Source organism: Echiichthys vipera (assembly GCF_963691815.1).
Source record: "Echiichthys vipera genome assembly, chromosome: 4".
Classification (NCBI taxonomy): domain Eukaryota; kingdom Metazoa; phylum Chordata; class Actinopteri; order Perciformes; family Trachinidae; genus Echiichthys; species Echiichthys vipera.
The window spans coordinates 26,569,616-26,587,445 of NC_139829.1; the positions used below are offsets into that span (position 1 = coordinate 26,569,616).

Here is a 17,830-nt window from a genome sequence, read left to right on the forward strand (position 1 = left end):
ATAGAACAAGGACTGTGGGTCTTGTCCTCCATCACATAAAGTTGAGGAGCATTATGAGGGCATCTCTTTACTGTCCGTATGAACAGGACTAATGATTACACCTAACAAAATCGATTTCAATGTTGATATGGGCACTGGATGATTTATTTAAGACAGACGTGAATCAGCTTGAATCTTTTCATGTAATAATCTAATGTTGGCTCTCTGCAGCAGCTTAATCCAGCCGCTACAGTACAGAGTTGCAGTATGTGGTCATATTAAGCCAGCTTTATTTTTACAGAACATTACGAAAACACATCACGATGGCACAACACAAAAATACAACCCCAAATAAGATTAAAATGATCATAACTGGCCTATATGGACACACACCAGCAAAACGGGAATACTTCACAAAACATATGGCATCAGGCCTATAACAAATTAGATTTCAGTCAATTGAAACCCAGAGAGAGGATGATCTATTGGCCTTTTCAGTGTTTCACTATAGAATGTGGCCCCAGCTCTGCTTCATCTCAGAAGCATTTATTTAATTGTTTAGCTCTGAGTTTATGGCAACATCCTATCTCTCAGATTTCAATATCATGTGCCTTATACAGTTATATTTGCCAGTATATTCAGGCTGGAACAGATGCACAAGTGGTATTAGTAGGCTACACCCATGGGCAGAGGCGGATTAATGCACAGGCTGGACTAGGCTGCAGTTTATGGGCCCCAGGTGTGCAGGAGCCCCGGATTGACGTGATCATTTAAAAATGTTCTAATTTACTACACTGGGGAAAAACTTGCCTCTTACTGGGGCCCTTAGAAACATTTAAAAAAAAAATCACTGATTGGATACATATGGGACACACTTACCCAATCAGCTGCCATTATGTGGCCGGGTTCATGAGGTCAGTTTTGTTGTCAAAATGTCAAAAAGGAAATGTGATGGTGGAACACGAAAAAGAAAAGCACAACGACTAAACGAACAGTGGGTTCAGGATCTACTAAAAAAATCCTAAATTGACAGGATTTTACAAGGTTGCGAACTCTTCTTATGTTCTAGCATTTTCTTCCGGTAAAGCATGATTAATAATGTGGGGGGCCCAAACAAACAGTAGCCTAGAGGCCCATGACCACCTTAATCCAACACTCCGATGGGCTACACCAAATTAAGTTAATGCTACTAGTGTGACATGGGATCCAGACAGATTGCCACTCAGGTATTTACAGAAGCCTTGAAATAAAAAAACCCTCAATAAGTAACATGTGAACTGGATGATATGGACTGAAATTTTGGAGAAAATATTAAGAAACACTTTGTTTTTTCTACAGGAAACATGAATTGAGGATATCAGCAGAAAATTAGATTTAATTTTAGATATTAAAGCTGTAGTATTTGTCAGAAATGTCACCAAATTATTAGTCTATATAACAGGAATCGCACTGTGTGTTTTCTACCTCACCCATGTGTGTAATTGTATGCGTGGAACACGAAAAAAGAAAAGCACAACTGAAAGAACAGTGGGTTCAGGATCTACTAAAAAACAAGGTTTACAAGGTTGCGGACTCTTCTCATGTTCTAACATTTTTTTTCTGATAAAGCATGATTGATAATGTGGGGGGCCCAAACAAACTGTAGCCTGGAGGCCCATGACCACCCTAATCCACCACTGCCCATGGGCTACACCAAATTTAGTTAATGCTACTAGTGTGACATTGGATGGTATTTACAGAAGCCTTGGAATCAAAAACCTCATTAAGTAGCATATGGACTGACATTTTGGAGAGAATATTAAGAAACACTTTGTTTTTTCTACTAGTGTGTAGCTACAATGCAGGAAACATGAATTGAGGCTCTCAGCAGACAATTAGATTTCATTTTAGATATTAAAGCTGCAGTATTTGTCAGAAATTTCACCAAATTATTAGTCTATTTAACAGGAATAGCACTGTGTGTGTTCATCCTTACCCATGTGTGTAATTGTAGGCTTCTACATGTAGTAGTGTGTAGGTCTGTTTTCTACGTTAAAGTGGGAAAGCTTCCTTTAACAAGCCTTTGCGCATGCGGGTTGCGCACGTCTCCTCGTGATGACAGCAAATGACAGCACTGTTCGCTCCTGCAGAAGCCAGTGTGAGACGGCTATCCGCCAACAAACAATCCCTCTGACTCGAGAAATCTCACCGTCGGCTGTGTTTGGAGAAACAGCGAACGACCAGTACACGCTAAATACGTTTGGTAAGTTGCTGGATTTATGCTAGCGTGTTTTGTGGCTCACATTTGGTCACTCAGGAGCTTGTAGCCTAAAGCTAAGCTAACTAGCTTATCCTTAGCTTACCCTGCTTGACTAGCAAACGTAGCCGAGTTTAACTTGGTTAACGTTAGCAGGGTTATCTGTCTGTGCTCCTTCTCAAATCAGTGCCAACACAAGCCCGTCTTGAATGGTACTAATGTAGCTAACGTTAGCACCTGAGTGTCTTGTGTCAGTTTCCTTCATAGCATTAAGCTAACCTGACGTTAGTTACGTGCTTTATTTGATTTGTTTGTCAGCTCGTCAGTTGGTAACTTAACCTATAGCCAAGGTAACCTAACATGAAAACATGAACTTTAACTAACCCATCTCGATTTGTGGGCTGAATCTCGGTTTGGTGGTACATCATTTAACCAAGGACACTATAAACTTGCAGCTTAACGTTAGCACTTAAAAATGTTTCAGCTTTTCGTGTCAAATGTGTCCACACCCACCCACTGAGCCTGTGAAGGGAATGTCTTGTAGCCTAATAACATAACCACTCAGACATAACGTGGAGGCTTGTAAGGCCGTGTACTGCAATTTAACATCAATGTTTAAACACATTACGTACCGTTAACCCTTCTTTGCAGCCCAGGGGTGATTATGTCCCCATGTTGTCAAATATTACTGTAGTAATTATTCATAGAACCAGTAGTTTTTGTTATGCTAAAATGCTGCTTTACTCTGTTTTTTCTCATCAAACTGAACACTTTATTTGTATTTTCACAGTTTGCCAAACTAAATATGTTACAAAAAAGACCAGAATGCTCCATGAACTCTAAGTTTAAATGATGGAATATAATAGTTAATTATAACCCACATATACGGTCATCACCTTCCTCTTTGACAACAACTGGTGTCATAGTAATCCTCTCACCACAAAAGGGCTAGCATTTTTACACAGCAATGAATGCCACATTACACAGCAAATCATGCATTTACATCATAGCTTAAGGACTCTGTTTCAGAAATTCACTTTGTTCGTCTTAATCAGGATTCGATTGAGGCTCGGCCTTTCTTCTTCTGTAGTCATGGCTGCAGATGGTAGAGAATGGGGTCCCTCTACTGTGTGGTTTCAGGGTGGAATAACTTTTAAGTTCAAGAGTGACCAATGGGTCACACACTGATTGATTTATAACTGGATTTCTTATAATTCCTAGACTCATTCATTACTTAGAAGTAGGTTTGACTTTTCTTTGTCGCATAATACTGACAGTTTTGCATCTAATTGTCATAAGTGATGGTCAGTGCATTTGATGCAGATGACAATTTCTTAATATTGTTCAAGATGTTCAACCGCAGAGCCGGTGGAGTGTGTATACAGTATTTGTGTATGCGTTTGTGCTGTTTTATTCACTTTGTTATGACAGCTGCTGCACGTTTAAGGATTCCTTGAAGCCATTTCTCTCAATAATGTAGATTGATGAGGACTGACAGCAAAGCTAATGATGCACTCAGGTGCTCCTCATCAACTGTTAAAATAAAAAGTACTAGGGAAGCTGCGCTTAAGACAACAGACAAAGAAACAACACATGTGGTAAACTGGGTTATGTTCCATGATACCTAGGTCTACAGTGCAAGTCGTTACATTAAACATAAGCACATGATGGATGACTGGTAAACAGTGATCCATGTTAACGGTAAATACTGTTTATCCATAAAACTTCCCTTTAATGCCCTATGATTAACTTATATCCAAGCCGATATAGGGGAGTTTATTCAGGAATTACAGCTTAAACACTGTTTTCTCAACTGAATGTTGAGGAGCCACATGAATCGGCTCTTATCTGGACATAATCATGTATTTGGTATAGAAACATGGAAACATGAAACTGCCCCTGCACTGGGCCAAAGCTTATTTGTGTATTTTTTTTCTCTTTTTTTCCACAACTACAGCTTGTTTTGTCAGAGCCGTCGGACATTATCAAACATTACTTTGGGGCAGTGCCGGGGTGGCCTTAAGGTTAGAGAAGCAAGCGTTGTGACCAGAAGGTTGCTTCTTCCATCCCCAGACTGGCCGGATAAATCTGGGGAACTTTCTGTGAGAAAGTAATACTTTTTCCCTCCCACATCTTTCTTACTAACCTAATCCAACAATCAGACCAAGTAGTCAGTGTCAGCTTTCATTTCAGTACTGAGGTCCAGTACCCCGCCCGAATGGTGGGAAACCTTAAGCCTGATGTACAGTATGTGCTTGCTGAGCGGTGTAAGAAGTTATCTGAAAGGGAAGTGTGAAGAGGATGTTTGCTCAGAAACAAGAATACCTTTAGTAGAAAGTGAAATCCTTTGAATATCTATAAAAAGCACTTGGCTCCATTGGTTGTTCTGTGTGTAGGTGGGAGGAGTAAGCTGTGTTCCAAACATCTTTACTGTGGTGCGGTGATATCGCCTTCATAAAGTAGTGCTGTTGTAATATCAAACATATAAACTTTGTCATTAGATAACCTCTAACCTAAGTGGTTAGACTTGCTCTGGCACTTTTAATCATTTGTCTTTGCCCTGCCTCTTGCCTCTTATGATACCTTGTTGTTATAAGTCTGGTGCTTTCACTGATGTTATGTTGTTGTTTTGAACGATTGGTTCTTTTGTCACTCATGTTAATAGTATTCAGTGGCTGTTCTGCCACAATCACCCTCACACAACTCAGAAGGTTGCAGATTATGCCTTTACTCTCACTGTCTGTTGTTTAGTTTCTGTTCTGCTTTAGAGTTCCTCAGTGCTCTCCATGACTGACTCACCAGGTGGCTTTATGCAGTGCCCAGCAGCTTCAATACAAGAATGTATTGGAGCTGCTCCGCACAGGAGGCCATGACAAATGGCAGTTAACCTCTCTGCTAACCACTTAATAGCCTAGTTGCATTTTCACTTCCTTCCAAGTATGTGAGGAATGTGCTTATTCAAGAATGTGCATAGGTGGAAGTGCACCCCGAGTCTACTCATCAGCCAGTTACCTGTCAATTAATTCAGATGATAGAAGAAACTTATACGAAAAAAAAAATATACCTTTCTTATTTATTAATCTAGAAAGGTCTTAATCAAGAAAAGGTGTCTGTTTTCACATTCAAGCAGGTCTACAAATTTCCGGATTGGCCACAACTAATAGTTATTTTGCTAAGACTTAACTTTAAGTCACTTATATAGCATGTATAAGCACCGTATAGTAAGTAATTGTTAACACATAATGTAGTTGTAAGCAGCTATAGTGAGTTTTTCTAAGTGTTTGTTAATGTACAGTATCTCAGAGCTATTATACCTTCTCCTATGAAGGCATCTTTTCTATTAACGTATTACAACTATGATTTAGTATCTTTTTATATCTGATTATGTATTAGTAAACACTTAAATCTACTTACAACTGTATAACAGTGTTACATGATTAAATACTCTTTATAAATGCTAAATAATGACCAGTAATGTGTTTTCACAAACAATTCAATTCAATTGTATTTATAGTGCCAAATCATAACAAAAGTTATCTCAGGACACTTTACAGAGTAGGTAAAGACCACACTCTATGACTTACTTATGATTTATAGAGACCCAACAATTCCCCCATAGAGTACGGTTGCACCGAAAACCTTCCCTATTACAGGCAGGAAAGTCAGACAGACCGAGCTCTGTTGAGGACGGACATCTGTCTGCACCGGTTGGGGAGGAAGAAAAGGAGAGAGAAAGAGAGAAAAGACAGACAGATGGACAGAGAGAGACAATGACAGACACAAAGACAGACAGACACACTTCCAGAGATGCAAGCAACCAAAAAAACAATAACTATAATAATATCTATAGTAATGGAAATATGACTTATATGTTATAGCGGTTAATACAGAAGAATAGTAGAAACAAGCACAGCTAAGGTTATAGATTATAATAGAAGCAGGAAGCGACCACGGCAGCAGGCACCACCACGATCAGCAGAGACCTGTGAGACGACAAAGCACAAACAACTCCGGGGAAGAAGTGAATTTTAAACAAGTCAGCTATCAAAAATAATACAAAAAATCACAAGTGCCATCACAAGCAAACTAAAATAATTCAGTTTGTAATGATATGGAATAATGAAACCTACGCACTTAAAGAGCTGTTATTATCAAATGTTTAATATTTGTACTGATAAATGACAGAATGATTAATTGCTTGTGAGTGTCTGTCTGTCTGTGTCCATCTTGTTTCTCACGTTTAAAGCCTGCGCCTCGTGAAGAAATAAATGTCATCTCCCCAAACATTTTAAATTGTTCTTTGTATTAGAGTTGTATTTATCTAAAATGGGTCTTTTAAACTTGACCTTTTTTTAACTAAAATTATGACAGTCTATCACAGTAGGTGGAGATCAGTAATTGCTGTTTATTCTTGGTTTTCTGAGGGAGTTCAATGTGGAGCATATTATTATTTGTTTAATCCGCGTAACCGATTTGATTTGTCAGACACATCAACTCTAACGTTGTGGTTGTCTGTTAGCTCGTGAACAATGATTGTGCCTTGCAGTCATTCCCACTCTGAGGCAGTTTTCTCCAGTCTAGTCTCATTCTCCTCCATGAGCCATAACTAACTCACAGTTAAATCTATGTTTGCAACCAGCCACAAAGAGGCTTTTGTGAAAAGGATTCACCAAGAAATCCTTCAAATTTCATGCACTCAGCTTGGTTTGTATGTCTTGGCTGTGTATATCTGGAAAAAAAAGAGCTTGATTTGCATATTCTGCTGTGTAGCATCTCCTGAAGCTTGTGAAAAGCGTGCTTTTGTTGTTGTCGTTGGGCCAGGGCCGTGTGTGAAGCACATGGAATGCAAATGATCACTTCCCTTGAATGACATGAGCGTCGTGGGAGCCAGCATGGAACCAGACCAACAGAAAAGGGAACCATTTCCTGCTTCTCACCTGAACACAGTTGCTTTTTAATGCAGCGTAGGTCAAATAATGAATACTGGTTCTGTTACCAAAAAAACTAAATTAAGCATATGGTAGGTGAAGTTAAGCTACTATATAGTAAATGTCAACAATACGTTCAGAATGCTTTCTTGGGTTCATTGGAGTTTTTGATTGGTAACAGACAAGTAAGTGCTAGATGGTCCCACAGCATCATCATAAGTCTAGTGCCAGAAAGTTGTAACAGCAAAGCACTGAAAAACTGATGGGAAACAGCTGCTTAATGACACTTAAAGGGGCATGCCAGCAATTTAATAATTCACTTAATATTAAAAAATCCAATTTAAAAAACGGATGGTCCAGTTGGAAGTAGCAGAGGCTTTAATATCCTGACTTTGCCCTGGTTAGAATAGTAAAAATAATGTTCAAATGTTTAACTCAAAACACAGGCTTACAGTTCTAATTCATGACAGTTGTAGTCTTGAAGTAAAGATGAGATAACTCATCAGGGGTTATTTTCTCAGACTTGACAAAGCCCCTCCTGAGCCCCAGTGTACGTTGTACTACTGTGTTCACATGCTGAATACTACTAGTATGCATGATAAATAAATTGATCTTTTATAAGTAAAATTGGTTAAACACAGCTGACTGAAGAAACCTTTGTCTTGCTAATGTGACTCTGGTCGAACATTTGATAAAAGTGTATTTGAGTTTCTGTTTCTGTTCCACATATTCACCTTACTTGTTTCAATCCCATCTTTTCCCTTTTGTGCTCCAGTCATTTAGCTCTCTGCCTGTGTGAGCTGGTGAAGATGGTGAAGCCAGACATCCACACTCTGGCCCACCACCTGAAGCAGGAGCGACTGTATGTGGCATCGGAGAAGCAGCTGATCCAAAGGCTCAACAGTGATGTGCTAAAGACAGCTGAGAGGCTGTACCGGGCCGCGTGGATCGCCAAGCAGCAGAGGATCAACCTCGATCGACTCATTCTCACCAGGTCAGACCTACCATCTTGATCCAATTTGGCCTTAAAAAGGAATAGTTCAACCTTTTGGAAAAAAGTGAGATGATAGTTTTCAATGTCATGTCTGTGTGTTAAGTACACAGCTGGAGTCTGGACGTGGTTAGACTAGCTTAGCATAAAGAGTAGAATCATGACAAAGAAAGGAGACGAAGGGACTGATTGTTGTGTTGGAGCTTGTTGCAGGAATTCACTTCTTAGGCAGTAAAGAACTTGTGTTTCGTTTTTTTTAACCCTCCTAGTTTTTAAAAACTTTCTTGTGTCGGAGATAAAGGCAGCAATGTTTACTGTAAGGGACTCTCACATCACCAAGTCTGATTGCTTGTTACATGATTGGCCACTGCCATGTGACATGTATTGCGTTTATCCTGGCCGCAGCCTAAACGCACCACTTCCTTCAAAATGAAAGGAAAGACTTGAGTTTTCACCGGACAGCCAAACTGTCTCTTGAGTTAAAAAATATATATCTACCAGCACCTCCTAAAACTCACCTATTAAAACAAAACATATTTGTTTAATCTGCACCCAAACACACCATTGATATGTGAATATGTGTACATGCTGTGTGTGACCGATCTCTCTTTCTGTCTCTCTATTTCTCTTATTTCTCTGTTCTTTTGTACGTACACACACACACACACACACACACACACACACACACACACACACACACACACACACACACACACACACACACACACACACACACACACACACACACACACACACACACACACACACACACACACACACACACACACACACACACACACACACACACACACACAAGATAATTAGTAGTTTTCAGAGGAGTTTTAAAAGTTAACATTTCCTGTTATGCACGCTTGTGATTTATTATTGTATATCATATTTTACTTCTCAACAAAATGCAGTTTTAAATAAATGAGTAATATGCAGTGTGTGGTCAGGAAATAATGAATTTCAAAAGTTTCAAATGATGATATTTAAAATTTAAGGATTTAATGAGCAGTTTATAATCATATTGTTTTGGTACACATGCTAAGATAACCCAAGAACAAGCTTAAAGATGTATGATGTTCTTGTGTGCACTTGGCTCTGTCACTACAGTTTAGATCACTTGTCAGCTGGAGCCTGCAGAGCTTTAGCATCCCATTGATCTGTGATGTAATGCTTGCACTTGCTTGTCTAAAGGTGGATATACAGTATGTCCGTCAGAATGAGGTCGGACAATGTGTTGTCTACTAAAATCTAGGTTATACTCTTTTAGATCCCCTGTGTCCATTGGTGAGAGAGATCTGGTTGTCATAGTGAGAGAGTTAGGGTTAGATTTTATATGTTTGATATTAATGAAAAAGCTCTGTTCTACAGCGCGGAGGCCTCTCCAGCTGAATGCTGCCAACATGCCAAAATGCTGGAGGACACACAGTTTGTTGACGGCTACAAGACTCTGGGCTTCCAGGAGACAATTTATGGCGAGTTCTTGGCAAGATTAAGGGAGAACCCCAGACTGATTGCTTCCTGTCTGGTGGCCGGAGAGAGGCTGAACCAGGAGCACACCCAGGGGGTAACCTATACAGTCTTCACCTCTCTTTATGGCAACTGTATCATGCAGGAGGATGAGAGCTACCTGCTACAGGTTGGTGGCCCTACCTGTCTCTAGTGAATAATTGAATAACCTCTCAGTAAAATTATATTTTTATATTTGGTGCAACTTTTTTTTTGCTAATGCCCAGGTGTTGCGATACCTGGTGGAGTTTGAGCTGAAGGAGAGTGACAACCCTCGACGTCTGCTGCGACGGGGAACCTGTGCCTTCAGCATACTTTTCAAGCTCTTCTCTGAGGGCCTATACTCCGCCAAGCTCTTCCTCACCGCCACCCTCCATGAACCCATTATGCAGCTGCTGGTGGAAGATGAAGACCACCTGGAGACCGACCCAGCCAAGGTGACAGAGCGCCTCACTCCGGCCCAGCAAGAACGCTTTGGAGAGAAGGGCTCTGAGGGCTACAAACAGAGGGTCCAGGCAGCTGTGGAGGCCAACGAAGCCAAGTTGGTAGCTCTGGTCAATAAGTTTATCGGTTACCTGAAGCAGAACACCTACTGCTTTCCCCACAGCCTGCGCTGGATTGTGTCGCAGATGTACAAGACTTTGTCGTGTGTGGAGCGCCTTGAGGTGGGCGAGGTACGCACCATGTGTACAGACCTGCTGCTGACCTGTTTCATCTGCCCAGCTATAGTTAACCCTGAGCAGTATGGTATCATCTCAGACGCCCCCATAAACGAAGTAGCCCGCTTCAATCTAATGCAGGTTAGTGGCATAGCATTTATGCTGTTTTTCATCATTATATGGGAATCATACTACTGTGGGTTTATATTGCATATTTTTCTGTTACACAGGTGGGGCAGCTTTTGCAGCAGTTGGCCATGGCTGACGATGATGCCGACCCAAGGAGGAAAAGCAGTTTGTCTAAATTTGACAAGGCGTGTGAACTATGTTGAACCTGTTTAGTTAAATCCAGCCATAGTGCAACATTTTTTCCCCTTGTACTAATTTACTGTCTTCCGTCTCTGTCTGCAGAGTTGTGTGGCCGCCTTTCTGGATGTGGTGATTGGTGGAAGAGCAGTCGAGACCCCACCCATGTCCTCCATGAATCTTCTAGAAGGCCTCAGTAGGACTGCAGTCTATCTAACACACAATCAGCTCCTCGTGCTGGTAGGCTCTTTTGTAGTTATAATATAAATATACTATATATTTAATAGTCTTACCTCAGGACATCTGTAATATAAATGGCTAATTCGCTCAGGATTAAGAAAATCCCAGTATTCTACCATACTCGATTTACACACTCCCCTCACCTCCCTGATGCCATGTGCGAGCTATGTTGCTCTCTGATATCAGAAAACTAAAGGACAAAATCGATTTTGTAAAAAAAGTGTTTAGAGTGCTTCTTCAAGCACCTCCATGCTCAAAACAATATGGAAACTACGTATTGACGTGCTATGATGGTATATGAACATATGTTTTAAAGAGGGTCGTATTCGGACGGGATTAGTTGCACCTGGGGTATTTTTTCCAGGCTGTATTACTGAAGGTAGTAATCGCTGTAGTTTTTACTGACATTCTCCAGAATAATTACTGACAGGCCGCATTTGGACAGGACTAAAACCTCTGGTAAAAATAACCTTACCCTACATCCCCACATTAAACTAATCCCGTCCGAATAGGGCTTTTGAAACGTTATTTGGCCCCCAAACTAGCATGACATGGCTGGTACTAATAGATTCCCGACACTGTCATTGTTAAAATGTTCCAATGCAGAGCCCATGTATAGGCATGTGGACAAAATGACAAAAATGCCCAACAGTACAAATATGTGCAGTAAACATCCCTTTGGAAATGCTCAGTGTGTTAAACAATAGCACTGAATCATCATGCCTTGTCATACTTTGTAGTATTGTTGAGTAAATATCAGTGTTTTTTGCATTTCTTGTGACCAAGTCCCACTGCAGCTTTTCTTCATTTGATATGCGTCATCATTATTGACCTTAAGCTGTCTTCATAGTACATCATCATTAAGTGTTTACAAGTTAATTACTATCAGATCAGTCATGGCTATGGAGCTCAAATTTTCAAAGGGGAACTACACAAATGAATCACTTTCACTTGATTTCCAATAGCGGAACATGAAAGCTTTAATAGATGTGTGGCAAATATTGTTCTTCTAAGTAGAAAGCTCAAGGCAGCCTACGTTTAGTTAAAAATAGGCTATATATAGGCTGGATAGTGTGAGTGAATCTAAGGATGAATCATTTAGGAGTTTAGTGCTACTTAAGCATACAGATGTTTATTTACAGACATTAGGCAGCTCAAGGACCATTTTGTTTTATTGTCAGCCACGACAGACATGTTAGTGTTGTTTTCACCATGTGTGCGTCATCATGGCAAAAATGTGGTCCGGGAGAGACACCTACTGTAGGAACAGGAACTACCAAAGTGGAGTATTTTGCAAGGTGTTGGTCTGTCTACCTATAGCTATATTTTGTCACCATGATAGCGTTCCAACCTTTCAAGATTAAGTCACAAAACTGTACAAGTGTGTAGTTTAGATGAAAATGAAGGCCAAGTTCAAAAATGGGTGTGATCTGAGCAAGGGTCTTTCAAACTTGTCATCTTACACCCTTCCTGACAGCGTGCTCACACTGTCCTTTTGGCCGCGGCCAAAACCGGTTTTTCAGCTAAAGTCTAGTACCTTTAAGTAGTGTGAGCGCACCCGCTCCGCGCTCAACTGGGGCCAGCGGACCGTCCACGGCCCGCTTGAAAGAGGTGGGCTTTAGCGGAGCCGTTTGCACATGTACGAGCACGAGCGTGCGCACGTGCACGCGCACGCGCACGAGCCCTACGGCAGTAGCGTTATGTGCGCCTGTTCTGACATGTAAATAGAAGGACGGACCATGCGCGGACATTTAACAACAACAACAATGGTGGTGAAAGGTTCACGTTGGTGTGATGCGGAGGTGGAGTGTTTACTGCAGATTTGGTCGGATGAAAATATTCAAAAACAGTCGACAAGACGCACAAAAACTCCGAGGTCTATGGAAAGATTTGTAAACAAAGCCACACACGCGATCAATGCGTGTGACGTGTTACGGCGTGATGGCGTGTGGACAGCAAGAAGCATTGGCCGAGGCCCTGGTAGTGTGAGTACAAACGGGGCTGGGGCGCGGGGGGGAGAGGGAGGGGGGACAAGTACCCTAAAGTCCGGGTCTCGGCCCGGGAGGATAGTGTGAGCGCGCTCTGAGAATCACTGATTACTAATGACATTCTGTGAATAATGTTTTCCACTTCCTGCATAGGTGGACTTTGTGCGGAATGTGATGGCAGGGGACCACCTCCGGGAGGAGGAGCACATGGCTCTGGAGACCCTGGTTGCCAACGTGCCCCAGTCTCAAACAGTGAAGAGCAACAGTCTGGAGCTCACTCCCTCCAACACCCCTCAGCTTTCCCCGGCTACCACTCCTGCCAACAAGAAGAACAGGCTCCCCATAGGTACCTATCAACAGGACCTCTAAGCCTCTGTCTCTCTAATAGATGTATTGGTGTGCCCAGAGTGATGTAATTTCCTGATGTGAGGATCTAAAGGATATTTTGCTTTATAGGAATATCACAATTTGAAACAAGAACTAGATGATAGAGGTGTAATATTGAGCCTAATGAGAAACAAAATAAATAAGTACAGTTGAGTGGTGATGACTAGTGAAAGGCCTGTGTTTTAGAGGAAGCTAATGAGCTTCTTCTCAGCTTGTTATAAAGATAATTAGCATGGTCTGGATTGAGGCTCAATTACAGAAATGACAACCAATTAAATTACCAAATATAAATGAACTAATTTTAATTGGAATGGATGGAAAAGATGCATAGACTACCTTCATTAGCATTCTCAAGACAAATGATGCTGTAGCAACACCCCCTTAATTAGAAATGAACCCACTTGTGCTTGCTACTCTGAGATATGACGTTTATACACAGTCTTGAATTGATTCTTGAAATACTTTTACTTAAAATTCTAAGATGTACTCTGTGTCTTTTCTCCAACTCCCTACCTTGTCTCCTTTCCTCTTGTGCTGCCATTGAATGATCAGGACAACACTTAGCTGCTATAACATCCTGGGATCCCACAACCACAACTCTGTCTGCTCACATTCCATTAGTAACCCCTTTTGGTGGGTAGTCGGTCACGTTAGACCTGGAGAGTACTTAGCCCCTGTGACTGTTGTTTCAGCAAGTTGCGTGTTAGATAACACTCATCTAGTCCATGCTTCTAGCTGCACAGTAACCTCCCCGACCTGCTGCTGCTGTTGTCTATGTGCTCTCACCATGCTTGCTTTGCGCAGTGCTTTGGCTCATTATTAGTGCTAAAATGTTTTGGCACTAATTTTGTTTTCCCCCTTTTGCTTCTTCATACAGCGGAATATGGCTTTTCATTACCAGGTAGAGTGGGGAAAAAAAAAAACAGTTTCACCTTCCCTTCTTCTGGTCTTTGGTCCAAAATAAAGGAGATGCTAGTGCTGTTACTTCCCACACTGAGCATGGCTCTGTGATGGTGTGGTTCTGTTCTTAGTTGCACATCTGGCATTCACTTATCTCTGAGAAAGTAAGGGCAAAACAAATTAAGTGACAATACCAGGGATTTTAAGTGATTTATATTGGCTCTTTTTGTTTGTTTAATTAATTGAAGGAAATATAGGGTTTCTGTTTGAGATTGCCCATTTCTCTATTCATGCTTTGAAGGAAGCATTGGTCTTAAAATAACTTTTATTGAGAAGGAAGTACAATCTAGGATGGGTATAATGTGCTCATATGTCTTGATTTCCTTTATTTAATTGTCTGGAGATGATTGGAGAAGTGAGTGCCAGGTATCCCATGCTAATCCAGAACCTTAATGAATTTGTATAGTACCAGTGGATTGAGATAAACAAATCAAAACCGTATGCTACAGCCTAAGAAACATAAGGCTGAAATATGTCAGAGCCGTCTTTCGAGTAGCATGAGCGTCATGTGCTGCTTAAGTGTTGCTCTATGTCAGGCCTGACATTTTAATCCCAGAAACATTGGGAACGCAGGTCAGTTGATTTTTCGACTTGCATATAGTACCATGTTCCAACTCAGGACATACCCAGTTATATGAAGAGTGAACTTAAATCATTCTTTTCATGTTAATATTTCTATGTACAGTGTTGCTAACATAATTTTGTCCAAATATTATGGCAGACATAGCATCTTTTTGTTTTCTAGAGGCGTCATCAGCAAAGCTGTCTATGTGCTTTTGTGTGTGTATGGTTTTCAGTTTAATCGATTAACACTGGGAATACCATTTCCACTTTTGAGGAAAGTTATTTTTATGCTAAAAGAAAGCTTACCATTAACTAACTTCTGTCTAACATCTAAATATGAGTGATAAACTCACCTTTAGTGTCACACCAGTGTATAGCTACATAAGGAAATAATCGGAAGTCATTCAATAACTGGTAAGTCATTGGCGTGACATACCAGATAAGAGTCTTGATCTAGTTTCAAGCTTTAGGTGATCACTCTTCATTTTCACAAAGTTTGTTTCTTTGGAAACATGAATTCCTGATTCATCCTGATCATTTAAATGATTTAATTAATAATTTAATTTAAAATATATGTTATTATTAAGTGTAATCTAAATGTGACAATCGGAAAATATATTCCTTCCTACCCACCAACCAGCAGCCGCTCGTAGTCGCAGCCGTTCCAACATAGCCCAGGAGGGGGAGGCAGAGGCCAGCTCCCAAGAGTCTCTCCAGGAGCTGCTGCCAGAGGAGGTGCTGGTGATTTCACTCGGAACTGGTCCTCAGTCTGTCCCTGGGATGATGTCAGAGAATGAGGTAATGTGACTTGAATTAATGTGCTCATTTGCAGGGGAGATGATGATGTGATAAATTCAATGTCATATTTTTTCCTGTCACTGAAAAGGAGTTAGATTTCCCAGAGTCGGTGTTATGCATTTTGCAGTGCTTTGTGTGTGCTTACAATGCTATGTGATTGATAAGATACCCTGTATCTCATGTGTAACTACCTCCCTGATCCACATGTAACTGTCTCTTGCCAAATTAGATAAGCCTCTAGCAAGAATGACGTATGGCAAAGAAAGTTAGCAACCAAATATAAATTATATTTTTTTTATTGTATGCTTTTGCTCTCTCTATGGCTCTTTAGGTGTTGAACCTGCAGATGGCTGATGGGGCCCAGGGGGATGGCCACACTGATGATACTAAGCAGCATGGGAAACCAGACAAAACCCTGCGCTTCTCTCTCTGTAGTGACAACTTGGAAGGCATCTCAGAGGGTCAGTCTGATGACAGATTAAGCTGTTTTCAAGCCTTTTGTTAGATAGGGAAGACAGGAAATGGGGTGAGAGAGAGAGGGGGAGTCATGCAGCAAAGGGCCACCGGTCGAAGCCGCAGCCTCGAGGACCTTCAGCCTCTTTACATGGGGCAACTGCTAAAAGTGAAGCATGTAAATGGAATGAAGTATATCATTGTGATTATAAATCAGTTCCCATCTGCATTTTTGACCAGACAAAAGCAAACACCCATACAAATAACAGTGATGCAACTCACCTTTACTCTCCAATATACATTTTACAGATGATTTGAATAACTGATTGACCCCGTTACCATGTGTATGTTTTTATTTATTAATTTTTTCCCCTCAGGTCCATCTAATCGTTCTAACTCTGTGTCATCTCTGGACCTGGAGGGAGAGTCTGTTTCTGAGATGGGAGCCGGACCTTCAGGGAGCAACGGGGTGGAGGCTCTACAGCTTTTGGAGCATGAACAAGGTATTTGTTTATATTTCTAAATGCTGTTGGAAGTATAAATTTTTATTCATTTATTTTAGATACTACACTTTGATGAAAGATGAGAAAGATTACAGGTTAGAGATATTTATGATCAGGCCATGTCTAACAATACTGTATGTGTCCTTCAGCCACTACTCAGGACAACCTGGATGACAAACTGCGCAAGTTTGAGATCAGAGACATGATGGGTCTGACAGATGATCGGGACATCTCTGAGACGGTCAGCGAAACCTGGAGCACCGACGTGCTCGGCAGTGACTTTGACCCCAACATGGATGAAGATCGGCTGCAGGAAATAGCAGGTGGGGCATGGTTTTCTTACCTGTGTTTGCAATAAATCACTCTATGCATCACTAGGCAAATTAATTGATTTACACAGCCTGCTTAATCACTGCAGAGTTTATGAGATGGTTTTTCTGTACACGGGGATCCTCCCTGACTGTTGATTAAGTAGATTTAGGGAAATGTCATCACCTTGTGGTATGTGGGTGAAATGGCATCACAGGACAGGTCTTTAGTACAGCTCAGGTTCTATGAAGAAATGCACCATGTGACCTATGGCACTGCTTAAAAATTTTCTTGTGAGTTTTCTGTGATTAAAAAAAACATATTTCAATTACATTTCAGCATTTAAGTTCACATCACAAGTACATTCTATACCTTCTTGAGCTGAAAGTAATAATATGGGCTAGTGTTTTTTGTGCACATGGTTTAATACAATGTTGTGTATTTTGTATTTAGGTAGAAGCATGTAAATATCAACACTTGTGTTTTCTGGTTCTCCTTAGTACTTTACTGAAGAACCTTCTTTTACACTGTTGACTCTCTTTTTAACCATCTGAACGCAGTGAAAGCAGTTCACACAGTGGCACAAAAAAATTGTGAATCACTTAAAACATCTTGCTCAGCTTCTAACTCCCTCAGGACTGTCCGTTCCTGTTAGTCTGTCATCCGGTATCTACCTCCTAGGGCCTTATGTATAAAACTGAATGTAGATTCCACACTAAATATGTGTGTCCTCAAATGAGGAAATGTATGTACAGCAAAAAACATTCTGATTTATAAAACCTTTCTTCTTTGTATAAATCTACACACGCATGAGCCTTATATCCCGCCCTCTACACGTCCACATTCAACCATAAATGGTGAATGCAAAGCACAACATGAATATTGATACATAGAAATGAGCCTGATCAATGGTTCTTCACGGCAGCAATGGAATACCAAGAAAAAGACTGTTTCGTATCAGACATATCAGAATGGTTAGTGTAGTTAGCATCTTTTAATAGTTTCTGTTGCTTG

General features: G+C 40.8%; 1 protein-coding gene across 4 annotated transcripts in view; it reads left to right on the forward strand.

Moving 5' to 3' along the window:
- The first annotated feature begins 2,082 nt into the window (after positions 1-2,082).
- The window catches only part of gapvd1 (GTPase activating protein and VPS9 domains 1), a 34,557-nt gene continuing 18,809 nt past the window's right edge, over positions 2,083-17,830 (forward strand). For 2 of the 4 annotated variants that reach the window (XM_083912096.1, XM_083912097.1), the window contains exons 1-12: positions 2,083-2,221; positions 7,919-8,137; positions 9,512-9,779; positions 9,877-10,449; positions 10,539-10,624; positions 10,722-10,854; positions 12,996-13,188; positions 13,782-13,862; positions 15,397-15,551; positions 15,883-16,012; positions 16,382-16,507; positions 16,657-16,830. In XM_083912096.1, the coding sequence (XP_083768222.1) occupies positions 7,953-8,137; positions 9,512-9,779; positions 9,877-10,449; positions 10,539-10,624; positions 10,722-10,854; positions 12,996-13,188; positions 13,782-13,862; positions 15,397-15,551; positions 15,883-16,012; positions 16,382-16,507; positions 16,657-16,830 (2,104 nt within the window). In that variant the 5' untranslated portion in view covers positions 2,083-2,221; positions 7,919-7,952. Of the gene's footprint in view, positions 2,222-7,918; positions 8,138-9,511; positions 9,780-9,876; positions 10,450-10,538; positions 10,625-10,721; positions 10,855-12,995; positions 13,189-13,781; positions 13,863-15,393; positions 15,552-15,882; positions 16,013-16,381; positions 16,508-16,656; positions 16,831-17,830 lie in introns of all 4 variants that reach the window. The other 2 variants (XM_083912098.1, XM_083912099.1) reach the window with 2 other exon arrangements.